The sequence below is a fragment of the Eimeria acervulina genome, genomic scaffold, assembly GCF_000499425.1.
Source record: "Eimeria acervulina Houghton genomic scaffold, Eah_scaff1167, whole genome shotgun sequence".
Taxonomy (NCBI): Eukaryota; Apicomplexa; class Conoidasida; order Eucoccidiorida; family Eimeriidae; genus Eimeria; species Eimeria acervulina.
Genome location: NW_013549381.1, coordinates 1 through 10,967, shown reverse-complemented (window position 1 = coordinate 10,967; position 10,967 = coordinate 1). Strand labels below are relative to the sequence as shown.

The 10,967-nt window shown below is 50.6% G+C and overlaps 3 protein-coding genes across 3 annotated transcripts; all 3 read left to right on the top strand.

Moving 5' to 3' along the window:
• Positions 1–150: 150 nt before the first annotated feature.
• EAH_00056500 (Myosin-10, related) lies at positions 151–3,653 on the top strand (the record flags this gene model as incomplete). The annotated part of the gene is made up of 8 exons (XM_013393804.1): positions 151–252; positions 710–830; positions 1,007–1,233; positions 1,402–1,597; positions 1,732–2,030; positions 2,148–2,293; positions 3,150–3,282; positions 3,480–3,653. The coding sequence occupies 8 exons, from the start codon at positions 151–153 to the stop codon at positions 3,651–3,653; spliced, it is 1,398 nt and encodes a 465-aa protein (XP_013249258.1).
• Positions 3,654–5,575: 1,922 nt separating this feature from the next.
• On the top strand, positions 5,576–6,589 carry EAH_00056490 (hypothetical protein; the record flags this gene model as incomplete). Its single annotated transcript, XM_013393803.1, has 4 exons — positions 5,576–5,618; positions 5,717–6,033; positions 6,171–6,298; positions 6,559–6,589. The coding sequence occupies 4 exons, from the start codon at positions 5,576–5,578 to the stop codon at positions 6,587–6,589; spliced, it is 519 nt and encodes a 172-aa protein (XP_013249257.1).
• A 2,208-nt stretch (positions 6,590–8,797) lies between these two features.
• On the top strand, positions 8,798–10,226 carry EAH_00056480 (hypothetical protein; the record flags this gene model as incomplete). Its single annotated transcript, XM_013393802.1, has 4 exons — positions 8,798–8,929; positions 9,217–9,345; positions 9,497–9,805; positions 10,065–10,226. 4 exons carry the CDS (start codon positions 8,798–8,800, stop codon positions 10,224–10,226), a joined length of 732 nt encoding a protein of 243 aa, XP_013249256.1.
• Positions 10,227–10,967: the final 741 nt, after the last annotated feature.

Genomic DNA, 10,967 nt, shown 5'->3' with positions numbered 1-10,967 from the left:
CCCTTGCTCGAATCCCATTGCATGCACAGTTACTCTCTTCAAACCGCCAGCGGAAAGAACAGATTTCCATTTTTAGGAGTAGTCATCTCCACTCGTTAAGGCTTTTGCAGGATCTGGAGACTGGATTTGGAAACGAACCATCTACAGCAAATGTTAGGAACAGGATCTCCAGGCTTCACTGGTGACGGAAGAATCATTCCAGCCCCAGAGGCCAATCTCAATACCCCCACAGGAGTACAAGTAGCCGATCAGGTACTAACTATTCGTAGATGCGGCGCGTGTTTGCATCAAAACCTTGTCAGCCGCGACCCCTATTCCGTTGGTTAACAAACCTTGTTTGTGTGCCTTAGCTGGGAAGCCCAGTTACTACGTTGTACGTCTTGGATAGTGGAAACAGGCGAGTTCGCAAAGTATATGTATCTCCGGCAGACAGGGGCGAAAGCTCCACAGAGGTCCCCTGTCCGGACGGCACGTTTTCAAGTAGCAAAGGAGGCTCCACAGTGGAAGATTGCATGCCTTGTCCAGCTGGTTAGCAAGGAAGCACTCCTTCCCTGAAAGTACCCAACGCAGGCTCCTCCTTGCACTATTTATAATTTACAAAGGAACCTTTCTCCGAATAGTGGAGTTAAAGCAATGTGTTAAGTACGGCAACTTGCAAGTCCTATTCAGTCGTATCTGTGGTTAATTGTCTTCAGGTTATGCTTGCCAGGGACAAGGACAGCCTGAGGAGGTAACTGGGCGCTGCTCTGACGGGTATTATTGCCCCGAGGGAAGTTCAAAGACCAATGCGGTGGCATGCCCTCCGGGTCACTTTTGCAAGGCTCTTGAAAGTAAGAGAGTGGAGGTGGGAACTGCGGCGGCGACAGCAGTAGCATCATTTTCATCAGCAGCAAGAGATTATCATGTGTTGGGGGCTTCTCCGAAAGGGCTGAGGTGACGAATCTCAGCGGGCTCCTCGGAGCATGAGGACTTGCAGAAAGGAATGTATGTGAGTATGCATGCTCAGGCCTGTTTACCAATGTCGCTCTTGGAGCGGATGTCGAACCCACTATTTCTGGGGATTTCGTTGGAAGCGGCACTCCTGACAAAGTGACAAATGGTGACATTGCCTCAGGCACCGGCTGGGTTTCGAAAAACACCTCCGGCGGTGGCCACGGTCTGACAGTTGATTTTGGAGACCTATTTTTCATCAACGAAGTCACAGTTATCTCTGGAACGGCAGAGGGGAAGGACGTGCGTGAAATCTTTCTCGTCTCTAGTTCTCACATCCGGCCTCTTCAGCGCTGTTCCTTTTCGGCAATTCAAAAGTTAGTTACCCTGCTCCTTATGGAACACCCAAGGTGCAGGGACAGAATGCTTGTAGGTTGCTCTTGCTCCCGCCCCTTGTTGCCTTTGACGCAGATCCTGTCATCATTCTCAGTCCATTACTTCCACTCTGCTTCATCCACCTACGTCGAGCTTTTCTCTGTTGCATCAAATAAAGAATCTACTTACTCTCTCAGCTTCGGAGAGGTGGCTACTAGGAAGATCATGCTGTCAACGACGGAATCCCAAGTCTACCTGTCGGAAATTCAGGTCTCTGGAACTAGTTCTCCTGGTAAGCAATATGCCAGCGTGGATATTAGCTTCACCACTTAGCCGCATTGCTGTAAAAAGGCGAAGGCAGGCCCCTTTCTTCGATAATGCGGGACTGCTTGATACATTCATCTTGTTTGCCATGCGATGAGGTAGGCTCCGCCGCCCCTACCCCTTGCCCTTATGGCTGGTATCAGGACTTGAAGGCTCAAATGGCATGCAAGATATGCCCTGAGGGATATTTCTGCCAGGATAGCACAGTTGCGCCGACATCGAAGTGCCACGCCGGCTACTACTGCCCCAAAGGGTCGTACACTGGATACGAAAACCCATGCCCCCTGGGAACTTACAATAATGTAGAAGGTGCCAAAGCCATCTCAGAATGCTTGCCTTGTCCTATAGGGAAGTACTGTGGCTCCCGTGGGCTCGCACATCCAACAGGAGAATGCTTTGCAGTAAGCTTTCCTCTAGTCGTGGCCTACTTGAAACTAGAAAGACACTGGCAATCCCTGGTACGAAGAGCTTAACTTTCATCAGTGCACTGTCGTATGTACTGTCCTACAACGTCGCAGGGCTATTACTGCAAAGGTGGGGCGTGGTCACCTGCTCCTCACCCTGAGGAAAACAACCCAGACGGAATTTCTGGACCAGCAGGCAGCCTCTGCCCCATTGGCTACTACTGCCCAGAGGGGACGCAATCTCCACAACCTTGCCAAGAGTAAGTAAAAGCACTGCACGTTCATGTGGTCTGAAGCTTAAACCTCAAGGGAAGCAAATGCTGCTTCCGGGATGAGAGTTGGAGGATACCGCAGTACAAAGCCATGGGGATTTCCTAATGTAACGCAGAGGGACAAGTTCTTCGATTGCCGGAGGAAAAGAACAAAATGAATGTCTAAAATGCCAGCCTGGGCAGTACTGTTCAAGCTCGATGGGGACTGGTCTTTGCGCTGAGGGCTACTACTGCACGGGAGGCAATACAACGCCTACGCCAATGGACGGTACCCACGGAAACATCTGCCCAGCCGGCCACTTTTGCCCGGGAGGATCTTATGTGGCGCAGGTACGAAGGTCTCATGCTTTTAGAAAACGCCCTTTGGATATTATTTGGTAAGCTGTGCCGTTCTCCGCCACTCCAGGGCATCTATCGTCATGCACACACCACATCTGTCTCTGAGGCTTGATGCAGCTCTGCCCTCCAGGTACATACAGTGAGGGCAGGAGAGGAGAGTGCACTCCATGTACGGTCGGTTGGAAATGCTCACAGTCTGGCCTGGGAACGCCAGAGGCACCCTGCCCGGCAGGTCATGCATGTGGCGAAGGTACAATATTTCCTGTGCCTTGTCCGCCGGGGACATTCGCCGCCAGCCAAGGCAGCTCCTCATGCGAGCTTTGCTCTAGTAAGACGAACAGTTCCGTAGGCTTCTAAATAGTGTTTGGGGCTCGATTTAGACCTACTGAAATGTGTGTAGTCCAGTTACGAAATTCCGATGACCTTCCTCAGGTGGGTTCGTTTGCGACGATGCTGGGCTCGCTCGGCCTTCCGCAATATGCCCTAGTGGTTTTGTTTGTGCCAGAGGTGCTCGCACGGACTTGCTGCCCCTATACGTATTTGGTGAGGATAACGATGACTACGGGTTGTGTCCCGTTGGTCACTATTGCCCCTCTGGGTCCGCTACTCCGACACCTTGCGCTCGCGGGACTTTCCAGGTGCGGCTTTCCCCTCAGTGCTCTACTCACCGGCCCTCCACCCTGCGAATTGCTCCGCCGGGTCTCGGTTATTGCTTTGACTTAGGATGGAGTTGGTGCATTAAACTGCAAGGCCTGCCGTCCAGGATATGCATGCACCGAAGAAGGCCTAACGACTCCGCATGTTCTCTGTGATGCTGGATATTACTGCTTAAAAGGATCCGAAAAACCTCGCCCTACGGATGGGCTGTCAGGCGGGCGGTGTCCTGCTGGGTGGCACTGCCCTCCCGGCAGCATTAAGCCTCGCGCATGCCCTCCAGGGCAGTACACTTCGGAGTCTGGACAGGCGAAATGCAGACCCTGTCCTGCGGGATTTGAGTGCCATTTGTTAAGCTCCACGCCGACGACTTGTCCTGATGGGTTGGTAAGGCTTGATAGATTTGGGGTACTCGGTGCATCTCTGGCTCCACAAGTGCTTTCTCTAGAAGTCCACAGCTTATGCCTGTTTAATGTGTATGCTCCTGATGAAATGCAATGCCGAAGGTAAGGTAACTTGTCTTGAATTTGTGAGGAGAGGACCCAATGTAGAGAGTAAGCGTGGTTGTAGCAGTGTTCGCTACTGGCGACACCGCACGGGATCATGAGAACCCACCAAGTCGTTTTTTTCATTAAGAAGTATAAGGGCAAATCAGTGAGTAAACCGGAGGCTTCATACAAGGAAGCCGTCAGGCGACTCATGTTGCGGTACCAAAGGGCATACTGCTGTGTGCCAGACCCTCTCTAACAACTGTGCGTGCCGCTCAGGTTTGTCCCGAAGGAACGATGAAGGGGAGTCACTGCCCCTACGGTTCCTACAAAGTGCTCAGCGAGTCTAACGACCTGACATCTGCTTGCGCTCCTTGTCCAAGAGGCAAGTACTGCCGAGCTGGGGTCATTGCGGGCAACTGCACCGCTGGGTAAGCTGGAGTCCCGTAACTTCACATTTCGCCTTTTGTTGTGAGTGAATTGTACGGGATGGAGAGAAAGGTATTTGTACCAGCTTCTCTGAAGGCATAATTAAATTTAGTGTCAAATTGGTCATATTGAAGGATACTTACTAGAATTTCCCTCTTCTACCCAACTACTTTAAGATATCTCAGTGTTCGGAGGTCTTGCGCTCATCATTTGTGATTAGCATTAAACCACTGAGTATGAATCATTAGGGTTTCTCATATTTATGGGGTTCTCTACTTTAAAAGATCTTTCGTTAGAGACGCTCTCGTACTTCTAGTATTACATATTTACACATAAATTTAAAGTCATTTTTTCTACAACAAAATAGAGAAATATGCCCTAGGGTCTCTCTCTAAACCACGTTTCTGTGTTTCCTTATGGGCTTCTCTGTCGAGCACATCTCAGCTTCTTGTGCGGCCTGGGGAACTCTGTGCCCAATCCTGACTACTCAAAGTTTTCACGGAGCCCCTATATCCCAACAGAAGTCCAAGGGTCTGGCGAAGGGGTCGTGCTAACTGAGGCAAACTGGGAAGCCGTCCTGAACAAGGCGTACGGAGGCATTCCTTGCCCGTCGGGGTACTATTGCTCAGAGGGAGCCGCGAAGCCCAGCAAATGCAATCGGGGCTCCTTTAGGCTAAACAAGGGAGGCCGCTGGCCATCTGATTGCTCCCTATGCCCTTCAGGGTGAGTGTAGAACTACTAGTAGTGATTTCCTTACCCTTCTCTTGGAGTGTAGCGTCTTTTTCTGGCCTACCGAGTGAGGAACAAGGTTCGCCAAGGCATGAAAATGTTATGAATGTACTTTTTAATTTGCATTTCTGGATGAAACGCAGCAACGAATTGCAGATTAAAAGTCCCATCATGTTAATGGATTGCATGCAGTTACTACTGTCTACCTACGGATGCGCATCCTACACCGTGCCCAAAGGGTCACTATTGCAACCGTGGTTCCCAAACCCCGGCAGCATGTCCACAGGGTTATTATAACCCTAAGGAAGGGCAGTCGACTTCCGCGAGTTGCTTGTTATGCCCTGCTGGTAAGCTGGCCTGATGCAGTTCCTGTCTCAGAAGAGCAAAGACGCTCCAGTTTCAGATTCCCCGTCACAGGAATTTTCCGATGCTGCAGGAGTGGGCATTAGCTTTCAGTGTATCCTAACCTCTCAGGCATGGTGTGCCCCGAAGAAGGAACGGGCGAGCTGACGGATGAAAACACATGCCCACGGGGGCATTTTTGCTTGCAAGGATCTAGCAAGCCTATGCCATGCTCCCCTGGATATCACAACCCTCAAAAAGGCTCACTTAATTCGTCAGCTTGCCAGCCATGCCCCGGTGGGTGGCAAGGAGTGTCGCGCAACAGCCGGGGCGTGAGGGAACTTCTAAATGCATGGCTTAACATTGACAGCTCAAACCGTACACACACTCAAACGTTTTCCGAGTCTCACGTCGTGGTGGGGTTGCGCAGGCGGAGTCTACTGCGGAGACCGAGGAACTCCAGACCTGTCTGTCCCTTGCCCTGGAGGGCACTACTGTAGTGTGCAAAGCCCAGCAGCGATGCCGTGCCTACCTGGTACTTACTGTCCGCCTGGATCGGCAATGCCCATCCAATGCCCTGGAGGGTCATTCTGCCCTATGATGTCGGCTGAGCCTAGCGCCTGCCCTCAAGGTTTCTTCTGCCCTGAGGGAGCAAGAACTCCTGTTGCTTGCCCTGCTGGAAGTCGAATGAATCCGTATGACATGTTGCGAAGCTCGTCGAGCACTGCTTGTGAGCCATGTGCAGAGGTGAGATGCATGGGCACTGGATTGGATCCACAAAAGAAGGTACAGATCTCTCTGGATTGAGATACGGAATCGAGAAGGATGTCTCGGAGCTGCGACCTGTGTTGATTTTCCCATATGTTTCCCTTTTTGCGGCATAGGGAAGTTACAGCGACTCCGATGGGAGTGCAGACTGCACTCCTTGCCAGCCTGGCTATCTCTGCCAGGAAGGCTGTAGCAGCAAGTACGCTATAGAAACTCCCTCAGGAAGCCATTTATGGCTGCCGCGGTGAGTGTACCTCCAGTGCCCTTCGGCGCTATGTTGAGTGATCTGTGCCCTTAAGGTATCCACAACATCTACTTGGAGATGGAGGAGTCCCCTGTACGCCAGGTCACTATTGCCCGGAGGGTTCATCTACCATGCTTCCTTGCCCAGTGGGTACATATAATCCTGACTTCGCAAAGGGAAGCCCTGAAGACTGCCTCGAATGCCCGGTATTTGCGCTCTCTCCCATATTTAGCATATTCGCGTTGCTTGCACGGCTGTAGTCGCAATATGCGGATGCGTTCTGCAAGATAATTCGCGCTCTATTTTTGCGTCGCAAAGTGTGACCTTTACTTGGAACCGTCTTTACGTACTGCCAATTGAATAGGTTGGATCGTTTACCAATGCGATGGGGCAAACTAGCTGTATCGCTTGTGGGGGCAGCTCTTTCACTGAAGTTGGATCCTTCGAGTGCAAATGCTTGGGAGCAAACAGGGCTTACCAACCAAGCACTGGGGCTTGCGTTTGCAAGACAGGATACGAGCATATTGTTTCCGGTAGCCTGCCCTGAACAGCTGTTTTCGTTCCCCTTAGTGTCGTGCGCCCGTGTGTGGTGTGTGTGCCATTCTGACTCTACTCAGCTAATAGTACGGGGAGCAATTTTTTCGCAATCAGAAACAAACTGTCTCCATGTTTCCCTCTCCTACTGATGACTTGAGCTCTCTAGTTGCGTTACTGCAGGCCAAGACGTATCGGACGAAGATAGTGCCGAACCGTGTGCTCCCAAGGTAGGTGTAGCACGAGACAGTCTTCAAATCCATGGGCTTCTCTACATCCAACGAGAATATCAAACGTTCGGCATTTCCCCATAGTGAATTTGGCTTGGTTCTTGACGTGCTTGCCCAGGAATATCCCGTGTGCAGGGAAAGCAGAGTCTATACACACACGGGAAGTTGTCAAGAGAAGAGCCAAGTCTGTGATGACTACTGTGGGCCCAAGGGTGGCAAGTACAAACCGGAGAGCGCCCTGTGTGAATGCACTGGCCTTTCTGACTCTGAAGAGATATGCGATGAGGCGTGCAAGCGACAGCAAAAAGCTATTTCAATAGAAAATGGAAACCTGGTGGTAACGAATAAAGAGGGCAGCATCCATTCAACCTTCAGTTTGACGGCTCTCAGCGGACGCTCTGATGTGCTGTTCGGCAACCTGACCTGTTCATCAAGCAGCTGCTCAGCGGTATTGTACTCCGTGGATCCAGGTTAGAAGGCTATCACCGACTTTATCATAGAATGCTCCTAACAAATCGCCTGTCATCGGATGGTAGTTGGTGGCAGTGCGTCGCTGGTGGCAATGGGTCGCTATTGGCAATGTGTTATGAGCAGATGGCACCACGCATGGATATTTGGGAGTGCCAGATGAGCTACTGAAATCAATCAATGAACGGATCAACTCAAAAGTGGCTAGCCAGCGAGCCACAGTTTTCACTCCCCTTCGACAGCCTCAACCTACGCTGCTTCGGGAGGGAGCAGCTCAGGTGCCATCTGTTGAGAGCCCGTTACTATGCATTCTGGCTGGATCGTCCATTTTATGGAAATTGGAGCCAGGAACAGATCCCGTGTACCCCGTGCATGTGCATGATTCCCTTTATAACACAGATATGGGATTTGACGCCGGAGAATTCAAGTGAGTGTGTTCACCAACCGACGGCAGATTTGTTCCCTTGAATTCAGGGAAACGCAGTTCTTGGCCCTGCTTCCAAAATGCAACTGTGAATAATTATGCTGTGCCCATTGTCAAAGGCGACTCAAGACTGAAATGGAGTCGGGGGCACCCCTACTGCTTTTTGGTCACACGTTTACAAGTCCGGGGATCGTAGTCTTCGCCACAAACCGTAATCTAAATCGAATTGTCTTTATTAAAGTCGTGAACGAAGATGCACACTGCGGATCCATGGAAAATGGCTTGCCGCATCCAGCAACGAGCACGTCCATTTCAGCGTTTCCCCTAGAGTTCCCTGGGAGTGTTCGCTTTGGATCGCCCGACTGGTCAACGCTGTTTATAACATTTGGCATTGTGTTGCTTATTGCCATTTGCTTGTTGCTGATGCAATATCAATTGCGCGTGCACTACTGGATTTTCGCGCCGCCTCTTCAAGTCGAGCATGACAATGATACAAAAGATACGTGGGTCATTTCCATTGATGTTTTGGTGGCTAAGTTTTGGTTGCCAAGCTGTGTGTGTCTGTTTTCGCTAGTGCTGCTGGTGAGGCGCCACTAGCTAGAAATACCAATCTAAAACTTAGCCCGCCTTCTGCTTAATTTTGTGAGGGCTTCTGGGGCGTTTGTGTGAGTTTCTGTGGATTCGTTTACTCACTGTGTCAGGCAGCCAAACCGGCCAAAAAAATTCCAACCATCCGTACTCTGCTGTAAAGGAACAGCAGCGCATGAGTCCGAGGTTGCAAATACATTCACTGACTTGGACCCTCGTGTTTTCCAGGCTGTATATTGCAAACTTCTCGAAACAATGAGTATGCTCAAAGAACAACTACAGCACATGGGTTTGCAACAGGACCAGCTTATCGAACTCGAGCTCGATGTGTCGGGGCCTCTACGGTCATCGCTCTTCCCCGTCTTAGCCGAGGCTTCCGAGAAAAAGGTATCACGTAGTGGGCACATGTGATACTGTGCATGCGGGTGTTTGGTCTAAAGCAGTCTTTTGTCTCTCGTTTGCAGCACGTCACTGGCTCTTGTGTGCTCTGGTTCTGGAAGGCCGCTCTGCAATGATGAGGATACACCTGGTCACCGCCGGGCTGCGTTCCAAAATCAGAGCAGGCAACAATAAAGTTAAAGGAAACCCTGGTTGTGTGCAGGGCCTTCAACCATTCAAACCGGTATGAGATAGCAGTGCAGCGCATGGAGGTAATTTGTTGTGTGACTTCGCAGGCGTGGGTTGAAGTAGAAGATGCGGAGCTGAGCGCAAAGCTGCTTGATATTAAAAGCCTTATGCATCTTCGAAGAGGAGCATTTGAGGAGGCTGTTACGAAAGCGTATGAAGCCATGACGGATGCCGAAGTGAGGCGGGCGGGTCCTATCAGTGGTACACTTCAAGAAGCAGCTGCACTAGTTCAACTGGAGCAGCATAATCTCTCCGCATTTTCCCCCCCAAGGCATTTGAGGTGACCCATTATGTTCGTGTTCATACGGTTTTGTGAGCGCTGCATAGATACAGAGACTGGAGCAGCCAAATGTTTCAAAGCTGACCGCAAACCTGGATTCTCAAGCAATTGAGGCGACCATCCGTCAAGCATCTGCAGCATTCATCCAGGTTGCCAGCCTTAACCCAGACTCATTTGCTGCCGCTCTTGGTGTAGAGGAAACAATTGCCACAACGCAAGCCCTCAAGCACCTACAAGGAATGGAAGCAGCCACACAGACGCTGAAGGAGGTGACGGCGAACCTCGATGGGCAAGATCCGACGGTAGCCGATGAATTGTTGACGAGCTGCGCCTCTCGCATAAAGGAGAGACTTGAGGTAGATATGCGGCAGCAGATAGTGTTTCCCCCCATTTCCCTCCGGTGGCATGCGACGCCGCGGCCAGGAAAGCTTGTTACAGATCGAACATGATTTTGCTTGTACTTAGTGAGGCTTTTGCAGGCGAGCGACTTCTGGTCTGTGAGCAACGATGTTCTCAAGACGCAGGCAAGGAAATGTACTTAAATGGCTGTATGGAGCTTTTGAACACGGGCCTGAAGGCCAAAATGACTTAGTCTCGTTCCACACTTGTGGTCAGGCAACAATGATTTCCGAACACATGAAGATATGTGAAATGAGACGCTCTATTGACGAGACCATTGGAGGGCTCATTGACAAACGAAACTCGGCATTTACCCAGCAAGTCGGCGTTTTGCTCTGTGCCCTGCCGTTGGCCGAGAAACTTCTCAAAATTGAGTAGTTCATGTACTGCTTGCATGTGTATGTTATTTTGAACATCTCAGCGGCGTGGACTACTGTGTGCATTCCTGGACCTTCCTAACAGCGTGTCTTATTGTGTCGTCTCCTACCTTTCTGCACAGCGATGTTCCAGGGACGCATCCTTGCTACGCAACTTAGCGGAATTCAGTATAGCGTTAGCAACCCTTCAAGAAGATATATATGGCCACTTTTGCAGTGCACGAAGGCGATACGAAAAGGCTCTATCTACAAAGAGGCTAAGTGTGCTACCTGTCATCCAGACGCAGTTCACGGAAGCTGCTGAAGGCGTCTATCAGGTCAGGCTTCAAACATAAGCAAGCGGCACGCACATAAACCTTTGGTTCGACGTGGTGTAAATGATAGGTGGCAACAAATTGGCCCATCCGCGGCAAGCAAAGTGATAAGAAGCAGTATTTCTCACCATCTCCGGCTGAAGCATCTGTCCGCAGGAATTTGTGCAGCATCAAACGGATATAGAAGCCGCAATTCAGGAATGCATGGATTCGAATGACGCCGAACTAAATACGGCTGCCATGGAGTTGCTTTTAGAGTGCAGAAGGGCTCTAGAAGAAGCCAAACGCGTGGGAATTGCAATTCTAACACTTGGGCTGCAGCTGATATGCAATGCACGCAAGGTGCCTTTTACAAGCACTAATAAGGGCAGCCAAATCCGTGTGCGTGTTTGTGTCTTAGGAAATTGCCAACATAGAGCAGCTCACCT